Raw genomic sequence first — 24,630 nt, forward strand, 5'->3', positions numbered from 1 at the left:
GTGGATTCCAGTCCTAGCTCTTATTTATTCACTTCCGCTACACTCGGAGCTGGTCACACTGCACCGATTTATAGCATCAAACCTATCAGATATGTGATCCCACTTTAGAGATCGTTCGTGTGTGTAAACAGAAGCCCTAGCCCTATTGGACTTGGGAGAAGTGGGGCTTGTTCTTCTTCCCATTTTTTTCCACTGTTTATAACTTTTAAAAAAAGCCTTTTTCCAGTATGATGACTGGAGCTCGCATCCCCTACTTTGACGCATAATAGAAGGAGCTCATTTGGCTTTACTCTGGTGGGTTGAGTTTGACTTTGTTTTTGGTTCCACGGATTCTCATTTCACCCTCCGCGGTTCCCCTGCTAAAAGTTTCCGTTCTATCAAGAGCCATAATGGGTTCTTGGATCTTTCTCAAAGTCACAGACACCACCAATCATTAAACGACTCGTCTAGAGTTTTCTTGTAGGTAAATAATTAATTTTAACCGATTTTTTGCTGCTTTCCTGGCCAGCTCTAGCAATTGATGAATGTAGCCAGAGGAAACTCAGGCAAAGATAGTCTACCAGTAGCCGTGGGAAGGGAGGAAATATAAATCCCCTGTGACTCTTGTGGGAGGCAAGTAATCCGGCGGAGGTCACATTAGACAGATTAAGCATCGCTTTTACGGCCCGGTTTACGGCAAACGGCAAACACGAGTTTCAAGTTGAGAAATTTTCAAAATGAGAAACGAGCAGATAAAAACAGCTCAAAACAATTATTATGGATAGAATTTGCCTGAATCTAACGATTTTCGTGTAGTTGTAATGAACAGTAAACAACAAGTCGTCGAAAAAGGAAACACGACAAACGTAAATTGTACCACGTGACCAAGTTTTCCATTCACTTTTCGTTTAGAATACTGTTCATTCAGTATCTACACGAAAATCGGTGGAGGGTCGGTAGATTCACGCCAACTCTATCCACAACACTTGTTTTTGTCTGCTCATTTCTCATGTTTAAAAATTTCTCAACTCGAATCTCACGTTTCCTGTTTGCCGTAAACGCGATTCTGATAATCTCTATATTGATATTCTTCTTTTGACTCGCTCTCAGTGGCTGCATTCAATTAATCATGGCTGAATAACTTATTTTTGAGTCCCCCCTAGCTCTGGGCCCATCTACGTAAAAAAAGATACATTCGATTATAAGCACCCCGGGATAAAAGCTCCCCTCTAACCGTGTTATGACGTTTGGAAACTTAATTAAAAATCAGGAACTGAATAACATATTTTCATCTGCACCTCTAACTGTGCTTAGGTTCTTTCGAAGCGCTTTATCTATTACGGTTTTAATCCCCCTCAAATATAAACCCCTCCGTTTATACACCCCATACTATATAAGCCCAGGGGCTTATAAACGGCAGTTAATGGTATTTTAAAATAACCCGAGTCCTCTCGAGTGAGATGATAACATCGTCCCTAGGGCCTCTCTTCCTGTTTGTGAGATCACAAAGAAAGTTGCAAGGAAAAATTCTTGTTATAAATTTAATTAAACGGAGGAAAAGTGAAGTGAATCACAATAATTGTATGAAGTTGTGGAACGTGCCACTTTACCTGCAGTTCAGAACGCCAAAAAGTTTCCTCTAAAGAATATGATGAAGGATTTTACCCTCATTTCAAGCACTGGAATTTTTTCCTTGGCGTTGATTGGGTTTATTTGTCCTGTAAGTTTAGTTCACCTCAAATTACAGTGAAGGTTTTTATTTAATTACGATACAAAACTAAAGGCAATGAACGATCGTGCAGTTTCCTATGATTATTTTCAGAATTTGAGGTGAAATTAAGAATACTTAGAGCTGCAGTGCTATATAGTTAAGCATTAACCGTTTTTCATCAAGTCAACTTTAATTGGTTGCGGATTCAAAAACGCTGATCACTTTTACGATAAAAATTGTGTTCTCGCGGGAAACCTCATTCGTCCCGTAGACACGTACTTCAATATCTCCGAGTCCATAATGCTTCCTTTCTTGTGCCGTAATTTCGGTGTTGTTAAAAAACTTTCACAACTAATTCATAAATCATCTTACGATTCACAATCGCAAGGACACAGTGGAACATTTTTTCAAACAGCGGGGCTGAATTATGTCGGAAGTGAGGAGGCTGAATAGACTCTCAGTCTTGATTTTGAGACCATTCATTTTTATTTGTTTGGAAAAAATTGTGAAAGACCCGACGTCCTTGAGGAATTGTTTCAGCATAGCCTATAAGTAAACTGAGATTTGAAAAGATTCGAAAAGCTTACCTCGAAACATGATTCATTTGCATTAAGTTTATTTTGATGTCTCTCGTATGAAGGTTTATTTCTAGTTTATCAATTAGTTAAGTCAAATGGCTGCATTTACATTTTGTGCTTGCTTGAATAACGTCAACGTTAATATTAATTCCCAAAGACTGAAATAAACCTTTAGTTGAATATACTGAGAAATGTGCCTATCAAACGATAAATGCAATGATTTTTGTTTTAACGCATTTTAAAGACCTACTGAAATACTTCTAATTAACCGAGTGAACACTACGTATATTTTTTATGAAGACCAAAATTCAGTCAGTGTTTAACGATGTGTGCGTTTCAAATGCATTTTTCTTGTTTTTTGACCTCAGGCCATTCATTCGTGTTGTCTGCAGTCATCGTGCTCAGCAGACTCCTCAGGAGCAAAGGTAAACTGGGGACGACCCGAGAGATTTGCCATGTGTGCAGGGCCCTTTGACGTTTTTTTCCCAGCCTGGTTCCTAGTCGTTTGAGTCGTTCCCATCGACCATCCCCCTCTCGTACTTCCCGCCTGTTCCGTATTCCCGTTAAACCTTAGGAAAGTCTGTGGATCTAGGAGGCAGCTTTTTTTTCCAGTGTTAGACAAAGCCGGGTAGCCTTGTACACTCGCTATATATATCAGTGCCCTTTTCTACTGGAACTATCTTTCTTTTCAACAATAGAAATTATCTTAATTGTCCCCTGGTTACCAAGCACCGCTTTATTGATATTTTAAACAGAGAAGAAGCAGCCTTTCCGATGAATTCGTATCCAAAATGATTTTAAATTCCTAAGAAAATGCGTCGCGAATAATGCTTCCCCTGAATCTTGTTAACCGTTTCACTGGATCACTCGTAGTGGAAGTGGCTGTACTGAAAATTGTAAAATATTCAATATTGGCCTATCGCATAACATACAGAAAAAATTATAACCTCATACAGTTCATTGAAGGTTTTCATTTGATCGGTCATATCCTAAGATTTCATCCATACGGTCAACACACAGCTAGAAACCGGGCATTGCCTCTATCGTTACTCAAAAATTGACCGTTGGATCAGTTTGGAGTTTTTGAATTATGTTGTGTGCGTGTGTGTTTGTTTTTATTTTACAGGCAAGAGTGATCTACCATCAGACCATGACTCCAACATGGTTGGAGGCGCATGCGTCCTACATCGATACTTCTCGCACAGCAACCGCTCAACAGCTGACATTCAATGCAGGCTCTGTGACTTACGCTGCTCTCTTAAAAATTCCCATGATCCCTGCTGGTTTCTTGAAGCCCAATACACCGCTGACTGTCGAGATTATCGTGGCTCATGACGTCAACATCGGAAAGGTGCACGATAGCGACATCAATTATGGAATCTCAGACGGTACCAACTTTATCGGGTTTGTTACTGTCGACAAGGGGAATTATGGTGTAGTCGCTCCCTGTAGTACAATTGAAGGAATCTCTAGCACAACGTTATCCTCCCTAACGTATGGACCCAGAACTCCCAAAGCGAGCCGCGGGTCTTTCTATCCTGGTCAGTTTGTGTTCACTCTCAAATTGGATGAACGCTGGGGCTCGTGTTACACTACGCATGACGGAGGCCTTGTGAAGACCGCTGCCTACAATAAACGACTGATGCTGAACAAGGGGCTTATTCTGGAAACTTACAAAAGTGGCAGAGGAGAGAAGGTTGGGATCAAGTTAATCAGAGTCACCATCATTCAAGATGAAGCGTAGATCTGTCACATGAAATCAGATGCATTTTATCCTATTTTCAAAAATCTATTGGTGAAGGGAAAAAACTAAATAGTTAAAATCGCTCGGCAGAGTATTAATTAAAAATAACAAAAATGGAAATTAAACAGTGTACCGATTTCCTTTTTTTTAACTTTATGACTGAAAGCCTAGGGCAGAAAAGATTTTTCGTGAAATGTTGCTAATGTAACAATTGCCTGATTAGTGAATAAAATATGGGCTTGAGGTGAAAGTGAGTGAGTTTTTTATTCGAGTTTTGAACTTTAGAAGATATAGTTTTTCAAACCTACCTTTAGTAGTCAGGATATTGCATTCACGCCTGGTCTGATTGAAATGTCTGTTCCGCAGGATTAATCTTACGTATGATCAGTTAAGGGAACTGTTCAATGATTACTGTTTTAACGTTCTTTGCAAGAAAGTAAGCAAGTTATAACAGCTGAAAAGAAAAACGTTTCTGTCACAGAAATGAAGTTGTTTTAATGACTCCCTCTGAAAATCGTCCGCGCGCCCTTGATGAGGCTTGAAGGCAAGAGATTTGCTTCGTAACAGTAGCGATAATTTGAAATCGACCAACCTGCCTTACCTGACCTCTCTTCCCTAGCTCCACTGATTTTAAAGATCCCCCCTCGCGTTACGAGCTGTTGGGAAAAATCCCGGGGGCTACTCCTAGCAATTCTTGGTTGAGTTGAGCCGCCCGGTTCTTCAAATCCTGACCCTATTTCAAACCAAAAAATTTAATTTTCTACACCCGTTTTTAGCCTATACCTCTAAAATCCATACAGGTTTTCAGACCTGGCCTCTAGCAAGAAATTATGTTGTCATTACCTAGATTAGACCGCAAACCACAACACACGTATCCGGATACACAGCGTATACAGAAATTTCCACTCTGGAGAGCGTATACAGAAATCTCCGGATACACCGAGCGTATACGGCGGACACGTATGGACGCTAGGTGTATCCGCATAAAAAAAATTGCGGATACAAAAATCCCCGGATACGTGTGGACGGGGCCTGAGATGAACTTTCAGTGACATTGTGTGACAAAAAGAGAATAAAAAAAGCAATTCATGATAACACCAGTTAAACTTTTTATTAGTAGTATTATTCATTAGTTTCAAACGATGCTAATAATTATATGTATGTAAAAGTAGAAAATCATCTTGCCACTTTTTACCCAGCTATACTGTAAAGCGTCAAATGAAAGGCCTGGGTGTGTTCTGGATTTTTCCTATGAGCTTCGCAACAATTGTTATTACAGTTGGACATTCCTGTTAATGGGAGCCATCACAACTTGTTTTTGTCCCTCTACATCCACTTCAGCTGAGGCGAATCTTGAAAATATCCTTTGGACTGGCATAAACGCCGAGGGTCCTCCTCGATAGAATTTGTTTTTTAGACGCTGATTGGGTTGCCATATAGAGTAGTCAGGATTCGTCATGCGAGCGAGCGAGTGCACGTGGTTTGTCTTGACCCAAAAGGTCAACTTAATGTCACTTGAAATTATTAATTTTCAAGAATCACAAAGATGCTTTGTTAAGCTTTAATTAAGTATCCGAAAAGACTCTGAAATACAAGCGTTCTTTCTGCCTTACTTTTACGAATGTTTAAGTTCAAATTAAAGATGAGGAAAGATCTAAGATCATTTAAATTTGCTTTAATTTGAAATTAAAGGTGCTACATTTTAATAGCTAATTTTGGAATAAATTAAAGACAATTAAAACGAGACCTAAAGGTTATTAGTCTTTAATGTAACCAAAAGGTCAATTAAAGGTAAACTAAAGGGACAGAAAACCTTTCGGAAATTTAATGTCACAATTAAAGGTAATTAAAGATGGAACAGAACTTTTGATGAGCTTTAATTTTTCACTAAGACACCAAAATGAAAGCGTTCTTCCTGTGAAAATTCAAATCCTTTTCGGATTCGCATATTTCTCTTTCTTTCTTACTAATTTGGAATTTAAACGATAAATACGTTTATACACTCCGTAGTTCTCTCGAAAACCATACCGGATTCCAGACCAAAATGGGCAAAGTGTATAAGGGATAAGGCTTGTATAAGGGATAAACCCCCGGAGGAAAAATCTGGACAGTTCAATTTAATCATTGAGAGTCGACCAGTGAAGGCTGGGAAGGTGGATGCAGACAAAATTCCTTCATCAATAAATCCTTCACATACAGCGTAAAGCAGGCAATGTGAGAAAATGTAAATATCGTTTCTTTATTACAAATCTTTCGTAAAACTAAAAAGTGCTATAAACTATTTGTACATTCCGTTAAAAACCATTTATAAATAAATCTGCATAAAATATATCCAGCAACTCGTCTAACTTTTTAAAACTATAAAAGCCGTCGCTTTTCGAATGAAAATAGGTATTTTTATAAAAGTAGAAATATTGCGGATTTTGCGGGTCTGATACGTACGTATATAAAAGTGGTTTTTGACGTCCAGAACACTTTTGACTTACTACTAATTGAACTAAAGAAAAGAGGTAACAATTATCTTAACGTGCTCATTTGGTTTTAAGCTAAAGCGGTATATTCTTACATCTCAATACTACTCCAATATTCATTGCTATATTCATGGAAAAAAGGTGCTTCAAAAGAGCGCAGTGCTTAATCGGCTGCTGCTCATCAGAGTAAGACGGTAGACTCCGTTCGTGAGAGACAAAGTCTTTATCAGTTGCTATAAAACATAGCCGTCTTTACGAGGCTTTCTTAGACGGTTAAATTTCTTGAAAATGAACCGTTTTTTCAATGGAACTCGCCGAAGTATTGAGGCTATGTACACACTGTACCGGATACCTTTATTATATTTTTCAAAGGCAGGAAAACCATCATCTGGAGAGTTAAAAACAGTCATTGAGACGCAGTTTCGGTAACGGGGCGAAGCTGCGAGGCGCGCCGATCTCGAAAGTGTAGAGTCCCATATCGCCGGATAGATGTTCATACATGACTATATCCGATAGTTTTCGTGTCATCACAAAATCTATCCGGTAGAGTGCCGGTCAACATAGCTCCAGTCCTTCCATCATCAGTATTAATACAGCTCCTGTGTTAAGAAGTTCAGGTCTAATAGCGGTAACCGCTGCTCCTTGGTAGCGGTGCCGAGACTGGTCTTGGTGGCTGAGGAAACTTGGCGTTCAACCAGTCTTCAAATTCCAGTTCAGACATTTCCACAATTTTTTCGCGAACAAACTGTTAATTAAAAAGTAGGCACAAATGTGTTATTATTTTCCATAAACAGCCCCCATCCATTTCGATAGGGCGTTCAGAAATATAAAAAAACACACGCCCACGTTCCGAATTCAGGCACTAAAGTGCGACAGTAAAGCCGACAGATTGCTCCAATACACCGCAGTCATTCGATGAGCTACTCTTCTGCGAAATTTTGTAACAGTTTACGCATTTTGTGATATAGCGTTCGAAATGGAAGGAAAAGGAGATGTCGTCCAAATACCCTTCCCCTTCCCCTTGCGAAAGGAGGCAATGTGTGATAGGAGTTGTGGTACCTTGTAATGAATGGAATCTTATAAGTATTTTGCAATCAGGGCTGCAGCATTTTTTAATAATCGACAGTCCACGCAATTTGCGACAACGACCTGACGCAAATTGTAATATAATTTATATTTGGCAGAACAACATACAAGAAAAATTAAAAGTAACGTTGTGTTTCTAACATCGTTATCATAAATGAAAACCGTTAAATGGCAAAGTTGTAAACGGTCTACTTAACAGTTTTCAGTCTTGATAATGACTTTAGAACATCGAAACATCGAATTACGTTACTTTTAATTTTTCTAGTCAAATGCTTTAACAAGCAACTGACCATCCGAACAAAAGAAAAATAGAAACAGAAAAACAGAAAAACCTTGCATCATCACGATGGGCCATTTCTGAGTCACAAAAACTCTCACTTTCAAACTAGGCTAAGCCGCCGGGGAAAACCTTAGTGTCCTGAAAATGAGTTTTATTTGTATAGAAAAAAATCATTTTCATACCAGTGGGTTCGCAGTTAGCCTCGCTTTGAAACAGAGGCTCGGGGCATCTACAAAGTAACGCATCCATTATCATTGTTTTTCATTGCGTCAGGTCCACTATACTCACCTCAACAGCGGCATTGATATCAGGGGCGCAGATTTCCCAGACACGAAGCGTCGATAAGACTTTTAAGAACTGATTGCTGCTTATTTTCCTCCCTTCCAGCTGAATACAAATATAAAAGAACGTGAGAAACTGTTTCAGACTTTTTTGTCTTGCTATTGTACTTTGGAGATGGCTAGTAGTGTCTCGTCAGACTATCAATCCTGGAAAAAGTTTTTTTTTCTTCATAAACATCACGTTTCTAGCTGTATTTGATGTTTAGTGTTTTCGGCAACATGGTGTCATAAACCGTTTTACACTTTAACTTGTTTCCAGTCATGCAAGGCAGTGCAAGAGTATCGGGGTAGGTGATTTATGGTTACAAACAGTGATACTCACAGATCCATAACCAGCGATACGATTTAATACTATAGTGCAGTATCGATCATCTTTTACGTCCTGCGGCAGGTTACCCAGTAAGTCTTTATACCTAGGTTGAATAGAAAAGGACAGACGATAGTTAGATCTTAACACACGTCTTCACCGTATAAATATTTTACAATATGTTGCACAAAGAGGGAAGAAAACCAAAGCAAATCCTGAACAAGAAATTTTACAAATTCCCTCAGTAGTTTTCCTACGTCTCCGTGGATCAGAAACTCATTGGAGGTTGAGGTTCATAAATTCATGTGCAAGCAATACAGAGACTGGTAAATCAGTGCACAAACCCTGAGCGACAAAAAAGGATGCCAAGCCTGTGTGCAGTGGTCAGCTAGACTGATAGCAGTCGCTCAGGATTGTCACAAGCGGGGCGAGTATGTCACGTGCAAGGGAGCGAGGCAAACGCGCGAGGAAAAGACAAAAAGAGAAGGAGGTGTATGTTGACAAGATTGATAGTATCTATTTAACTGATTCTCACGTTTGGTGGGTGGAGAATTTGAACTCAACGGCTACAAAAAAGGTTGCAGTCCCTTCTTCTCTTTTCGTCTTTTCCATCGCGCGTCTTCCTCGCTCGCTTGCTCCCTCGCACGTATTTTATCCTCGCCCACGCGATTATTTGAGGCCCCTGCTTGTCAAGAAGTTGGCTACTTTACAGACAATGCACCATTCCTGCTTAGTCCCTATACGGGGTCTTTCCAGGCCTTCTCGGTCAATGCATTTCAGTGATGTATCCGGAACGAACGGACCACGTGACCCGAAACGCATCGGCCGTGCACAATAATGAGGCCTAGTAGGCAAGCAACACTCAAAGATAGTAACTGTAAGTCCCAAACAAACCATTTGCATTCCTCTGTGACTCGCTGTCTCATCTCCTCGTTTGTTTCCGTGTCTGGAATAACGCTACTACTTCGCATCTGATCAAGGGCCCTGTAAATGTTATTGAACGTCTCAAGACACATAAGCTTACGCTCCAACACTTGAAGACGATTCCTGTGAAAATAAAGACACCAAATTGTCAAGGCCAAATTCCAGTTTGATATGGAAAGCATGGACACTCCTGAACGAGTATGTGTGAACTCCTTGGTGCTCCATGGGTAAACAAATTACAGTTACACGGCGATTTAAAGGAAGGCTGCTACTTCGCATTTCCATACTGTTTAAGTCTTCTAGAATAAAAGACCTTAATAATTACAGAGCACGGATAGGAAGCAAGTGCTCTAAACAGAGGGTTTGATCTATAGAGGCAAAAATTGAACGAAGACGTTGTCTTCGTAACGTCGATTGCATGCATGACTATAAGCCAATTCTGGTGTTCTCTCTTTACTTTAGCACGATTTTATTTCATCTCTTGACTATTAATCAATTACGTTAAACTATCCTCGGAGAACCAAGGCGGCAGATAACTGGGACATTCCCTCTCCTTTACCCCGCAAATACGCGTCCCGAACTTCCCTCATTGTTATCGTCAGTGAATACCATTTTCTTTGGCACTCCTGTATCCCGTGCCAAATTTTGGCGAATTCCGCTTCCCGGGTAGCAGTCAAATCCCGTATCCCGTTAACGTTTCTCGAATCCCGCGCTGCATTTTCACTATTTTTTGTTCAATTCCCATATACCGGGAATATACTCCTCCAGTTAAAAGTACGCAGCAGTGTCAAACGATAGCGCGGGCTCACCTGTCCCTGACTTCTAAGTTGTCGTGTAAAATAAGAGCTTTCTCTTCCGCCACTTCATTAAACTTTATTTTTGACTCGATTGGAACTTTCTCAGTTCTGTGATCCAGGCTGATGGCGCCAAATGCCGCTATGGCGGCTGCAGCAAATCTAATGAAGAAAATGAAAAGATTTCACATAGGTGGGTTAAAGGGAATAATTTTGGACCGAGAATTCTTGTTTGAAATTCTAGGCTGTATTTCAGTTATTTGGATACATTTTCCGTTGACAAGAGAAAAGGAAACTTAACAATTGCTAGCCTGCGAGCAAGCTCTCCTATTTGGGTAAGCGAGGTGAGCCTCGCGAGAACGCGCGAGCGAGGGGGCCGAGGGGGCCGGCCCCTCGCGGCTTTGCCGCTCGCTCGCGCGTTTTCGCTTCACTCGCTTCACTCGCCCAAATAGGAGAGCTTGCTCGCAGGCTAAACAATTGCTGGTTTAATTCGCACTTAGATTGCACGGCCCGGTCAAGAAAGTCTGCATGAAAGTCAGAATAAGGGGCAAAACGGAAAGTGCTTCATTCAGATTTTCAAATAGCTTGTACCAGGCTCTTGGATAGTAACACGCAGAGATAGAGAGAAACTGTTTTTCAATAGGGTAACTCTTTCAGTTTTTATAAAAAGTAAAAACTGCTATCCATAGAGGCCCTATAAAGATCGAGAGGTGAACTGATGCGAAAATTGACGCGCGCGGGCATGGTTGGAGAGGAGGCGGTGATCATGTACGTCTTACTTCGCTTGGCTTCTTGTTTTCGCGACTCTTCCCTAATATCTGAGAGCCTGGCCACAGGCTAAGTCTGAAAACGAACTGTGTGAATACTTCTTTTGTATTTTTTTTTGGCAAACTGCAAGGAGCCTTGTTATATTTGTTTCACAGGGCTGCTTAGAGTTGGTCTTAACTGTTCGGATAAACGCTAGGACAAGCAATGACAAACCCACTAAAATACAAGATGGAAAATGAACTGACCTTTTAGTGTTAACTGCTCCTGTTATGAAAAGAAGGGGGAAAAAAGTTAACAATTAATGTAGTTATTTCCCGGAGGTGATGGTGGGGGGGGGGGGGGGGGGGGGCGGGGGGGTTGAAGAGGGGCCCTGAAGAGGGGCCCTGCTTCGTCCTCAACAATTTGGCATATCATATTTGTCGTTTCCTGTAGATCATGATTTTTGTTTTGAAGCAAAACCTTGCTTACGTTCTTCTAACAACAAGTGATTCAGTAGATTTATCATCTGATTAGAAGACGAAAAAGGGCAGGGCGGGGTGTTTTTATTTACATTCAATCCAACGTCTGGGATAATTTGTATAATAAGTGGTACCTTACCGGTTGCTTGAACCCAAGCTCTGACTCGTGAATCGCTCGCCGTTTGCTGTTCTTCAGGTTTCGACGAAAGCTTTTCCAGCTCCTTATGCTAAAACAGAATAGAAATGAGACCTCAACAAGAAGTAACACGCTGCAGTAATCGGTATCGATTTATCTTATGATCAAATCTACCTCTTTCAGGTTCCTATCTTATCTAACAGGTCCTTCCGAAAATACAATAACACTCTAGGTGCTTAGAAAGTGCAGCTGGTGTTAAGATCATTCTGAATACGAGGCTAAAGCGGTAACAGGTTTGCGGCGGTTTGCGAATCGATCTGAAGTTGTGCCTTCAATATTCCAGATAAATGTTTCTATTTATTTTAGCAATATCATGATTCACTCGATTTTAAGGCCAAAATGGCGCCAAGCATTCGGCGACGAGTCACGAGACGCAGACCGGCCGTCAATCGTTTTCCACATCACGGAAATCAGGCGTGCAAAGTGAACATTAAAAGAGCATTATTGTATTTTTTAAAAGAAAATCTTTCCTTACCGAAAGTGTGCTTTTAAAGGCTTTTGCTGCCCTCGTCTTGGCGCGTATTTTCTGCATGGCTTTGCTAGGATTTGAAGGTGGTGTGTAGACTCTTGTAACAGTAAATGATTTCTGTTTCTGAAGCTTTGGTGGAGCCTTTTTATCATTCCCGCCTGGAGCTCCGTTCTGTGGGGCCCCGTTTGAGTTGGTGTTTGACATGGTGACTGGTAATGCTCCTGGTGTGACAGTGGTCGGCTCACTCATGGGCCCAGGAGGGGCTGATACGGCTCTTATCTTTGGGTCCACAAAAGTAACCGTATGACCACCTAGTGCCAAAAGAAAAAAAAAAAGAGAGTTATAAGCAAAAAATGAATCAAGAAAGAGAGTTAAAAAAATACCATATATATCTCAGAACTTGACTCGATATCTCAGTCAGACATTTACTTCTGGTTTGCCCAATCATCCGTGGCATGCTAAGGCACACTTCAGCACTCTCATTTACACTGAAGGAACCTTAGTTTTTGATTTTGCTGATAATGGACAATTTCTCATTCTTGTATCTAAGTTTATTTTGGTTCAGAAAACGGTTAGGTCAGATAACCTACTTTCAAAGGGGAAAAAAGAATATTTGCTAACGTTATGGAATTTCCAATGGTTTTCACGTCAGTACCTTTTCTCTTTTCCTAGCCTTTCTTTTTTGTTTCTTTTTAGTTCCATAAGAAGCAAGCGGATAAAAATATTTGAATTAACTGCGAAATCAACTTTATATGGATTAGAAATGCCCTTCTCTTTCTCCTTCTTTCAGCCAGTGTAAAATTAATGTCTTAAAAACAAATTCTTCGAGACTCACCACCGTTATGCGAAGAATTTCCATGACCGTCGCTTCCACTCCCTTCCTGAGAGGCCCTTTGGTCTGGCGCATGCTCTGTCGGAACTTCTGTTCGGGATGACACCACGGTCTCTCCAGTCACACTTGTTCCACTTCGTGGCCGAGTCTCTGTTGGAACACGAAGAGCACTAGGTCCAACAGTGGGGGTGTTCGTTGTGGAAAAGCGCTGGATGAAATTCGGGTGAATGGAGATTCTCCTTGTGCCTCTTCGAGTTCCACGCTTAGGATTTGGAAATAAATAAAAATGTAAGCCTGGTTATTGAATGCTTTCGGGGGTTTGAAACCTTTAGAAAATCTTGCATCAAAAGCACCTCATAAGTAGCAGTACTGAAAACTTGCCCCACGTAAGGGAATCCAAGACATACCTGGATTCCGGATTCCACGCCATAGATTCCAGATTCCGGATTCCTGATTTTTTTGTCAGTGAATTCCAATCGTTAGTGGGATTCCGGATTCCACAGGCAAAATTTCCCAGATTCCGGATTGATAAGCAAAAATTTCCCGGGCTCCGGAATCCCTTGCACGTACGGAGCAAGAAAACAGCCATTTTCTTGAATATCTGCTTCCGAAAAAGATCTCTAGCATGTTGTACTTCTCACCTGTGTAAAGCGAGCAGGATTTTGTTTAAATGTCGCCCAGTCTTTATCTGTGACCTTATCTTTTTCTACTCTTTTCCGGATTGCTCTTGGGTCTTCATTAAGGTCCCTGAAAAAGTAATGAAATTAATTAAACACAAAATAAGAGAAAAGCTAATTGAGTGCTATCAAAGTTTTGAAGATTAGAAAAAAGTAACGTGCTAAGAACAGCGAAGATTAATAAACTAACTTTAAAGTACTAGCCACAAAAAAACCAACACTCAGGCCTCAAGAAAAGCAAAACTGGCATGACCCATTTGACAGGAACAAACACAGGACACCCAGCTGGAAGACAATGGAGCAGGGTACGTACTTTAATTTCCAGCAGCTCGTGATTGGTGGCATGACTGGAGGCTGTTGATCTTGAGACATCCCCTCTAAGATCCAGTTCAGTGCGCACAGCTGACGAAATATGTTTTTCCTGTGTGATAAAGACATAACATCAACAATGATGATGCCTGTTTTTTGACGTGTCAGTATTTTTACTTGTTATATATGGCCTCCCAGCATTGCGTGACATAAATGGCTGGTAACTGGTGAAGTTCTTTTTATTTAAAGAAACTAATCCTTGGTACTAATTTAAGTAAAGTATTGCATTGTATTGAAACTGGATTAGCCGACGTATCGTAGACAAAACGAGTTTATTTTTTAAATTATATAGGCGGCAAAAGTCGTTCATTATTTGTTCATTATTTCCGGGGGTGGGTGGTGGGTGGGGTATTCCACGGGGATCTGCCGCTAGACAGGGTATAGTTTTTGACCTCTCTGTCCTAAACAGGGTATATAATTTTGTGTAAGTCTGTCAACAGGGCACTGTGCCTGCACGATTGATTTGATTGCAAGATGGATTTTGTTTGTACTCAAAGTATTGAAAAGCCTATAAAGTGAAATTGCTCTACTGCGATTGCCAATTAATGGCTTTATTGAAACAAGACAGCGTGCATTTTCTCCTTTGTCCTAAACAGGGTATATATTTTAGGAATTTTTTGTCCTTACCGGGGTCAGGGTTTCAATCTCTCAGCGGCTCACCTATACCCAAATACTGGACGAGTACCCCCCCTCCCTCCCTCCGGGTCATTATCGTGCGATTTCCGGTTGTGGTAAATTAGACGGTTAAGCTCCAGGTTAGCTATAAATAGGCGACATTAAGACTCAAAGAAAGCATGCGCAGAGAGGGCAACAATCGCGGCGAAAGGGACGATGGGAGGGAGAGAGGGAAAAAAGAGAGACTCCCCTTTTCCCTCTATCCCATCTTCGCTTGGACACATAAAATGAAATTAGGAGACAAATAGGACAGCTAAGCTAGTCAGGTACTATTCTGCGTAGCGGGCGGGATAAGCAGACTATAAGGTAGCCTGCGAGAGCATCCGTTTTTTTGGCTTTAGTTTCACCCGCCGAGAAAAACGTTACTTTTCGGAGGGAGAAAGCGACGATCGGAAATACGTCTGCGGTTCGCAGGCTAAGTATAAGCGGGCAAGTGCTGTAATTTTTTTGGTGGCGCAGTCACGAGCAGATTGGGAACAAGTCAAAACACGCAGTATCTCTATCAGTCGAAGTTGCGCGTTTGTATCCAGCGGCTGCAGAGGTGTTGCAAATGCCAATTATAACTAAGGGCCCGGTCTTTCGAAAGCCGATTAGTGCTCAACCCGGGGTTAAATTTAACCCGCGTTTCTTTTTCTTGTGTTCAAAAGCATTTTCTCGGACAATTTTCTCTGTTATTTTTAGAGCTTCCAATCATCAACTTGTAGACAAAAAGAGTTAAAACTGAAATGCTTTTTAACCTTTCAAATCTGAATTCAAATCTCGCACTAACCCTGGGTTATCTTAACCTAGCTTTGAACAACTCGGCCCTGGTGTCTAAACCATGTCGGACCTGGCTAGTAGCTCTAAACAAACCTGTCCGTGACGTCATTGTAGTTGATATTGGAATACACCGGTGAATAAGGCCTTTGACTTCTCAGTCTCCTAGACCTGCGGCTGCTTTTTGAGATGGTACTTTGAGCAGCGGACTGTGGTGGGTGAAGGTATCTTCGAGTGGTGGGGGCAGGGCTGGAGGGCGCACTTGTCATGTTTCTATCTGTTTCTGGATGTTCAGTTGACGACCTACATGAAAAACAGAATAGTTTCGCATTACTTTCTTTGTCCCCTTTCATTTTGTTCATCTTCCATCTGCACTTTGTCATCTTGGTTTTTATTACAAACGCGATAAAAGGATGGCTCCCTAAACGATCACGTGTTTGTCGTGAACTTGGTGTTCTTCTCAACTAACTGGTCAGCGGTAACAGAGTATTTGGACTATTTGAGCAATTTGTACTCGATCAAACAAAGAAATGAATTTGAAATTTATAACGCAGGTTGGAAGGAAGAAGTTGGTCTTGGACATTTATGTAAGTAGGATAATTATGTTAGAAATCGAGAGAAATTTATTGGTGGCAAACAGCGGTACTTTCTAATTTCTGCCACTTATAGCTGATTGGTTTAATGGCAGGAATATTTAGGGGCGAAATAGTTGCAAACTTAAGCAAGAATGAAAAAGCTGTTCTACCATTCCCTCTTGTAAACTTTTTCTCCATGTACTTAGATAACGCACATAAAATTCCTTTCCGATTCGCTGCCCTGGATTTCCCCGAATATTAAACGTACACTGTATTAGTTATTCTAGAAAGGGATTAAAACTTATTTATTAAAATTTGTAGGCAGCTTTAAAGTACAGTAGCTACATATAATTTGCACAGCTTTGTTGTTCTTTCCAGCATTGAAATACACATTAAAATAGACTAAAAATTATCCATCAAATGCAAAAACACTAGCCTGTCAAAATCAAGATCCATTGAATGTGAGGGGGTGGGTGAGGAGACTTGAAGGGTAGGCTGTGGTGACGCGGGAGGGCTCTTTACTGACGTGACGACAGACGTACCTAGCAAGAAGAGTATAAAGGGCATATATGGTTACTATGGACTTCATTTAGCTCTTTAATATTAGTTTTGATTAATGATCATTTACATGAACTGTACTTTGATTTGTTCATTGCTTTATACTTTACTATTATTCATTCATTTAAGTTGGGTACAAACATAGGATTGGCTTATTGTATGACTTGTGCTTAGACTTAGATACTGTTGAACCTCCACTAACAGTCACCTCTCTACAACGGTCACCTCTCTACAACGGCCACCTCTCTACAACGGCCACCTCCCTACAACACCCACCTTTCTACAATGCCCACCTCTCTACAATGGCAACTTTCTTCTGTTGCCAAGGTGGCCATTGTGGAGAGGTTTTACTGTAGTATAAATTCAACTTTAATTACTGTTGGTGAAAGTTTTGTGTGTCTTGTCTATATCTAATAGATTCTCAGTGGATGTAATATTAATATTTTATTAACCTGACTGTGCTTACCGAGCTGTTTCCACCTTTGACTACTGGAGGAAGAATGAGAGCTGCTGGGTCTTGGTTGGGTGTCCTGTGCAGGATCAAGGTGTTCTCCATAACTAAGCCAAAAAGAAGAAGGGTTTCCCCGAATATATAAAAATCTGGTATCCCTTATGTGATGTACTATGCAAACTGCAGTTTTCTGAGGTTATGTTGCCTATAAAAAATATTACTGCCTTCCTAAATTATTTTAACCATACAGAAATTGTATGTCAAATTTCAAATTATCCCTTTGCTCCTCCATTAAAGAGAAGACAATTTTGAAAAAGGATCTAGCAGTTTATTAAATTTCATGCATGTGTGTTATTTTCCATGTCTGTGTTAAGACAACCCTTCAGTTGAATTTATTTAAGTGTTCTCTAAATATTTTTTTCTATCAATGCCAAGGCAGAAATCGAAATCCTACAGTCAGCCTGCATTTAGGGATGCACTGACAGACCTGTGCTCACTGCAAGTTAAAGTTTAGTCTGTTCACAGTCCCCAATTTTTTCATAAGATCATCAGGATGGAGGGTTACCAGTGTGAGCAGCCACCTTGGCTTCATATGTACCAAGGAGGCAGACATTGGGGTCTATAGAGGTGGGGGAGCTTGGCTGTTCTCCATCCCCTTAGTAGATTTGACACTCATCCAAGATGGCTGCCTGTAATGCAAAGCCTTTCATCTCGATGATCTTACGGAAAAATAGGGGACTGTGGACAGTCTAACAGAACATTGATAAACAAGTGCCTAAACCTATATATGGTTAAAATTTAGAAACTGGACACAAAAGGGAAAGGAAATAGATAAAAGGCAGTTTGAAAATTCTGAATGGGAACAGATTTATCAACCCCGGTAACCCTAACCCTTTGGTATTTTAATGAGTTACAGGGGGTTGGGAGTCAAATCTGGTCTGGATTCCTCGATGCCCGAAATTAAATTATTTGTTATAAAACTTACTCTGTCTCTCGACTTGGACTGCTTGGTGCTGGAATCATGTAACTGTTGAGATGTAATGTTTACAACAAAATTAGTAAATAATATTAACCTATTATAAACTTGATAATTTTACATATTAAGAATTAGAATCAGGTCTCAAAAATAGGCTGTTTTAATAATCACTGAAAATAGTCTAACCAATTTTGAGATACCTTTTAAGTTCAATGTCTAGTTCGTCATCAGAATTTTCACTGTCAGTGGAAGCAGGTTTCATCTGATTTCTTGCAGCCTCTTCTTTTTGTTTTCTCTCCCTCTCAGCTTCTGCTTGCTAAACCAATATTGAATTTTTTGATTGATAAATAATATTAATGAATCCAATTTATCTTTTAGTAGAAGTGTTATACAAAATATTTCTGTACATGAAATTGCCACAGAATTCTGAGTTAACTTGCCTTTCTGTGCTGTTCATCATGGACGAGCCTGTACAATCCAAAGCCAAGTCTCACAGCATGAATCATTTTCCTGGTCAGAAATTTATCAATCGTTAAATTATGTTAACAAAACAAAGCAAAAGGGAAATTTATTTTAAACTGTCATGCATTTATAAGCCTGTTCAAAAAAAGAGGTTGAGCTGGGGAGGTAGGTGGGAAGGAGCCTGCACAGGAACCCCAGTTGACCCATAGAACAAGTGGTATGCTGTGACCTTAATGGTTTTCCATGCCATAAAGCATAATTACCAGACTTGTTGTTCCTATTTATCCATACATGTAGATTGGAATTACTTCTTCTTCACAGAGTAAAATCTGGGAATTTATTGTTAACACCCATGATTTCTTTATAATGACCAGGTGGATTCTCATTTTCAAATAAGTGGGTTGAGAATTTTTTTTGTCCTGTTAGGCTTCAGCTTGACCTAGAAATATAAGGCTGACATGCAGGTCCCTCCCCTCCCCTACAGTGTAGATCAACCACTGTATACACATCAGGCAGTCTGAGTGTCAGTCTGTGTTAATGTTTCTCAGATTCTGCAGCTGCCCTCCGCACTGTATCTCAGCCTGGGAAAGCTAATGAATTTCAACCCCATCATTTTTTTGACATTCTCATCAGTAGATCATGGACATTAACCCCTGATAGATAATTTACTCTCACGAACCTTCCCTTGTTGACCTGGGCCTTGATATCATTCATAACCTTTGGTTTGTAGTTGGTTGGCTGTGGAAGCACTGGTTGCTGATCCTAAAATATAATCATGCACAGTAAAGATAAAAATATCACTAGCATGACATCGTGTCAAATTCTTTTTTGAATTATATATCGGTGTAATACTCCCACCTGCCAGCTAGGCATACGTCATTGAGATCTGGGTAAAAGATTACATTTGGGCAGTACTAAGTCATTATTATCGAAGAAGGGTAAATTGAGAGCCACCTTGATTTACGTAACACCTTTCAATACTATTTTTCCTTTCTTTTTTTAACAATGTGGGGGTGACTTTTAACGATTAAAGCATCATGTTTTATTTTACTATTAATTTTTTATTGATCATTAATAAATTATTAATCACAACAATTACCTTTGATTGCCGCAGAGATTCTTCATCCTCTGATTCTGATTCACCAGAAGATGATGAAGACTCATCTTGAATCTAAAGAAGGTGAGAAGTACATTTTCTTCTTAACTTAATCTTTGTGCCCAAAGATACCAAGTTCCTAACTTCCCAGTGGCCTGTCAGTGTACCTAGCATAGCAGGCACTTGAAAGCTTCATGGGACAAGAAAGAACAGGGCACACATGGGAGACACTTGTGCACTTAGGACTGAGCTGCTAGAGTCGTCATTTTATGCATGTGGGGGAGGGGGGTTGTGTGGCAACACAACCAAAAAAACTGAGGGTTACCAGGCTCTCTAGGGTTTACAGAAGGTTTTGAATCTATCTTTCAACCTAAATTTGCTAATAATTTCGGCTTTACAATAATAGTTTTGTTCAACTCATTGTAGGCATGTTTGCACTTGTCGCTTTTGTCCGTTTTGTCCCCCTCCGGAGCAGCAATAATCGCATTTAGTTTAATATTTTCCATTTATATCTAAAAGTCGGAAGACTCGGATGTGTCGGTCTCGGTGTCAGTTCTCTTGGCGCGATTTGAAAAGCAATACTTGGCTGACTTGGCAGCGTTTGTTGTGTATTCGTTCACAAGACTGATTCGCAGTGAAATGTGTCAAAATATTGAAAAAAGACAGCTGCAATATTAAGCTTTTATTTTACCTGTAAAGAAGGCACTCTTGCGGTAAATTATGCGGACATCTATCAGTTAACGAACTGTTGAAGTCGATTACTAACGGTAAATTTCTTTTAGGGACATCCATGGTAATTAGAGTTAAGTAGAAGTTTTATGTTTCATATCGTAGAGCTTACTCTGATAATCACGACGGTTTTTAGAAATACTCATATAATACGCATCGGGCGTTTGTTTAAATATTTGGCATTTCCCTTCCTTTCGCAGGCAGCAAAATTAAATATTAATATGACGTTATCGTGACAGTGCTTATAAATAGCCATAAAATTTCTCCAAACGTTGTAACAGTATTACTTTGTTAAAATGTCGTCGTTCGTGGCGTGACTCTGCGGGTTAAAATTATTTCAGATGGGACAGTTTTTTTATCACGTAGAAAATTCGATGTGAGCCTGATCGCGATCAAAAATTACTGACTAATCGTGAATACAACGTCACTATCATGCGAAAAATCATTAGCGCCTTGATTCACGATGGTTCATTTACTTATTAAACTTTGCGTACATTTTAATAAGCGTGCGCAAATTAACTTCAGAGCCCGATCAAACGTTCTCAAGTGTATTGAATAATGAAATGAATAAAGATCATTTCATTCTCATCTTGAAATATGAACCTAAGAGGGTAAACTTTATCTTAAATGTTAGAGTGCACAACGTCACAATATACCTGGTTGTCTTGTTCCGTTTGCTCCTGTCCCAAGGCGCTCAAAATTAACTTCCTATCATCCAAAAACACCTCCCCAACCGGTTGATACGGCTTGTAAATGACCGAGCGATAACCGCATTTGCTCATTTGATGTCTACGGCGTTCATAATTCTCCCTCGCAACTTCCTTCCTCGTTGGAACTTCGCAAGTGTAGAATTTGGCATTTCTAGCAGTGATTTTTAGCCCTTGATGTGAAGGAATGGGCAGTGGTACCGGTCGAATATATGAACGTGGATTCTCAGTATCTGGCATGATCTCTTCTAGCTGATGGCTCTCATCGTCGAAATCAAGATGTTATAAAACGCAGTGGAATTGTGCTGTAGGGTTCGCTGCCATGTTGCCTTGTATATCACACGCTCTTTTTGTCCAGTATGTTTGGTTAAACAAGACCTCTTTTGCATAACATGAAAGGAGCAGAGTCATCACTATGGCAACTATAAACAGGCCGTGACAAATTACCTCATTGTTATTTTTGCGCCGCTTTTTGCGATTTCATCAAAATCGTGAAATTTAAATAGTTTCTAAAGGACATTCTAGTTAAAGCTAAGCTATGAAGGCTTTATTAGAATTTATTCATCCGCGAACTGCAGGAGTCGTGTAGGCTTGTCAACACTTTTATCTTTACACACTCACAAAGATTAACAAACCGACACCTGTCGGTAGACCTATCATATCAGCGTGTGACGGCCCTACAGAAAGAATCTCAGCTTTTGTTGACCACCTCATTCAGCCAATAGCACCAAAACAAGCCTCGTATCTCAAAGATACAACAGACTTTCTTAATTTGATCGAGAAGACTAAACTGCCTAAAAGTACAATTCATGTCTGAATGGACGTCACCAGCCTCTACACGAACATACCCCAGGAGGAGGGTATTACCACTGTATGCGAAGCATACGAGGAATTCTATGAGGAAAACCCTCCCATTCCTACCAGGTATTTAAGAGAAATGCTAAGTCTGATTCTACAAGAAAACTCGTTCTAATTCAATGGAAAAGATTACCTCCAAACTCATGGAACAGCCATGGGAACGAAAATGGCCGTAGCTTTTGCTAACATATTTATGGCCAAAATAGAAAAAGAAATACTCAGACAAAGCACCACAAAACCTATTTTTTGGAAAAGATTCATAGATGACGTCATATCTATGTGGAACACAAGCAGAGACAAAATAGAGGATTTCCTTGTAAAGGCAAACAGTTTTCACCCAACGATCAAATTTACGGCTTAAATCTCAGAAACAGAAACCACATTCTTAGACACGAAAGTGTACAAAGGTGACAGATTCAAAAAGGAATCTATTCTTGACGTGCGAACGCATTTCAAAGCTACAGAAACCTTTCAATACACGAATTTGTATTCGTGTCACCCACCAAGCGTCACGAAAGGCTTTATAAAAGGAGAAGCGTTAAGGCTTCTGAGAACAAATTCTTCTCAATTTACTTTTGAGGAAAACATGAGTAATTTCAAAACACGCCTGCAGAATAGAGATTACCCAGCTAGAATTGTAGAAAAACACCTTTCAGAGATTAAATTCTCTGATAGAGAAATGTCGCTTGCGCAGTAAAACAAAACCGTACCTAAGAAAATACTGCCCTTTGTAACACAATACCATCCGGCTTTGCCTAACCTAAAGGACACACTCATGGGGAAATGGCACCTTATAGAAAATCAACCGCACCTGAAAGAAATCTTTAAGGAGCCCCCCATCAACTCATACCGTAAGGGAAAATCCCTAAAGGACATCCTAGTTAAAGCTAAGCTATGAAGGCTGTATTAGAATTTATCATTCGCGAACTGCAGGAGTCGTGTAGGCTTGTAAACACTTTTATCACTATTTAAAAAGATTAGGTAACTTAGGTACAAAATTCTTTTTTGGTCTTGACTTACGGGCCTGCTTGACTTGCGTTTAGAACATTTAATGACGAGTCCAACGTACTTGTATAAGAAAATCTCACGAGTTGTCAACTATGCGCGTAGAAAGAAAAAATGCGGAAAGAACACATTGGCAGGAATCGATTGTATCAGAGCCTGAGGAAATGCTTAACCGCCCCAACCAAAGGTCATTAAGCGCGGTTTTGCAGCGTTTCTTATGGTGTAATTGAAATAGGATGAACGCAGAACAGAATATCCGCTTCTATATGTCCCTTTGGGTAGATAGCCGACCCTTCTACAATCCTATTGTTCTCTCTCAACAGCGTATCGACGATTTCAGCCGGAGAAGGTATACATACTTACAGAAATAATCATGGAAGTTTCAACAACAACAATCTTTATTTACTCACTTTTAGAAATATTACATTTTTTTATTATTTGCTATTTGAAATACAAGTTTAAGATAAAATAACAAGAAAATTAAGCAATAAAGGTAATACCGTGAAAGGTTTTAGGCCAAGAGTCATTTCAAAAGTAGGTTGAGTTTGATCGTCCGGGTGAACGTATTCCACTTCAACTGGCTCTAGACTGTACTGAGAACGCTATTAAGAACTCTATACTGTTCAACTACCACTACTTACAGACGACATTATGGACCTATACTCAACCTCTGTTTGACTTCGACGTATTTTCAGTACAACGGCAAACACTACAAACAGTTACACGGTACAGCTATGGGCTCTACAGTTTCTGTTGTTGTAGCAGAAATTGTCATGCAAAACATCGAGGAACAAGCCCTAGCTACCTACACGCGAACTGTACCTCTTTGGTTACCTTACGTTGACGACACATTCACCGCCGTACACAAAGACGGAATCGACGATTTTCACGAACACGTTAACAGACAGAACGCGGACAAACAGTTCACCAAGGAGATCGAAGAAAATGGCAAGATACCTTTTCTAGACTGCTTGGTCACTCGCGACAACAACAAACTAAAAACGACTATTTACAGAAAACTGACACATACCGACCGATTACTAGACCAGTCTTCGTACAACCCGACCTCTCACAAGGAGAGTAAGGCGCAATAAAGATACTATACTATACTATCCGGACTCTGACGAGACGAGCGCAACTAGTTTGCGACTCACCTGAAAGCCTACAAGACGAGACTGATTATCTGAACAACGTTTTTAGTAAGAACAATTACAACACGGACTTTGTTAGACGGAACACTCACTGACAGTAACACTGATTCCCACACTCAGACCAACTCTGGTCCTGTTACGACATCAGAGGCACCTCTGAAACTATTGCACGTATATTACAACCTTACAATATACGTGTTGCACACAAACCGATCACCACTTTACAGCTACTGCTTACTAATGCCAAGGACAAAGAAAAACCGGAAGACAGACAGGGAGCAGTATACAAGATCAAATGCTACGACTGCCAGGCTTCTTACATTGGTGAAACCGGCAAAAAACTTAAGCACGCGACTGACCGAATGATTCTTGGAATGCGACGAGGAATGGTGACGTCAACAATCACATTGCTGAGCACCATTTAAAGACGAAACATCAAATTGACTGGGACTCTGCGACAAGGTATAACGTATTCTACAGACTCCTATCAACGTCTTACTTTAGAAAGCTGGTTTACTAACTTAGAACAAACGCTACTGAATCGTAGCCAACAGTTACCAGCGCCATACAAACGACTTATTGACGAGATCAAGCAAGACTTAACTACGAGAGAACGACTGGAGAACTGACAATTTGACTAACAATAG

At 40.2% G+C, this 24,630-nt stretch overlaps 2 protein-coding genes across 2 annotated transcripts; one reads left to right on the forward strand and one right to left on the reverse strand.

The window, feature by feature from the left end:
• Positions 1-1,561: 1,561 nt before the first annotated feature.
• LOC140946273 (uncharacterized) lies at positions 1,562-4,014 on the forward strand. The gene is made up of 2 exons (XM_073395363.1): positions 1,562-1,699; positions 3,395-4,014. Exons 1-2 carry the CDS (start codon positions 1,628-1,630, stop codon positions 4,010-4,012), a joined length of 690 nt encoding a protein of 229 aa, XP_073251464.1. The 5' UTR covers positions 1,562-1,627; the 3' UTR covers positions 4,013-4,014.
• A 2,873-nt stretch (positions 4,015-6,887) lies between these two features.
• Positions 6,888-21,391, reverse strand: LOC140946252 (uncharacterized). The gene is made up of 20 exons (XM_073395345.1): positions 20,919-21,391; positions 19,537-19,608; positions 19,117-19,199; positions 18,416-18,485; positions 18,176-18,291; positions 17,985-18,026; positions 17,015-17,106; positions 16,427-16,532; positions 15,512-15,718; positions 13,929-14,036; positions 13,580-13,685; positions 12,942-13,200; positions 12,113-12,417; positions 11,581-11,668; positions 11,229-11,247; positions 10,231-10,377; positions 9,392-9,544; positions 8,513-8,603; positions 8,138-8,236; positions 6,888-7,228 (listed from the first exon to the last, which is right to left on the reverse strand). Exons 1-20 carry the CDS (start codon positions 21,207-21,209, stop codon positions 7,103-7,105), a joined length of 2,580 nt encoding a protein of 859 aa, XP_073251446.1. The 5' UTR covers positions 21,210-21,391; the 3' UTR covers positions 6,888-7,102.
• Positions 21,392-24,630: the final 3,239 nt, after the last annotated feature.

Source organism: Porites lutea, chromosome 8, assembly GCF_958299795.1.
Source record: "Porites lutea chromosome 8, jaPorLute2.1, whole genome shotgun sequence".
NCBI lineage: Eukaryota > Metazoa > Cnidaria > Anthozoa > Scleractinia > Poritidae > Porites > Porites lutea.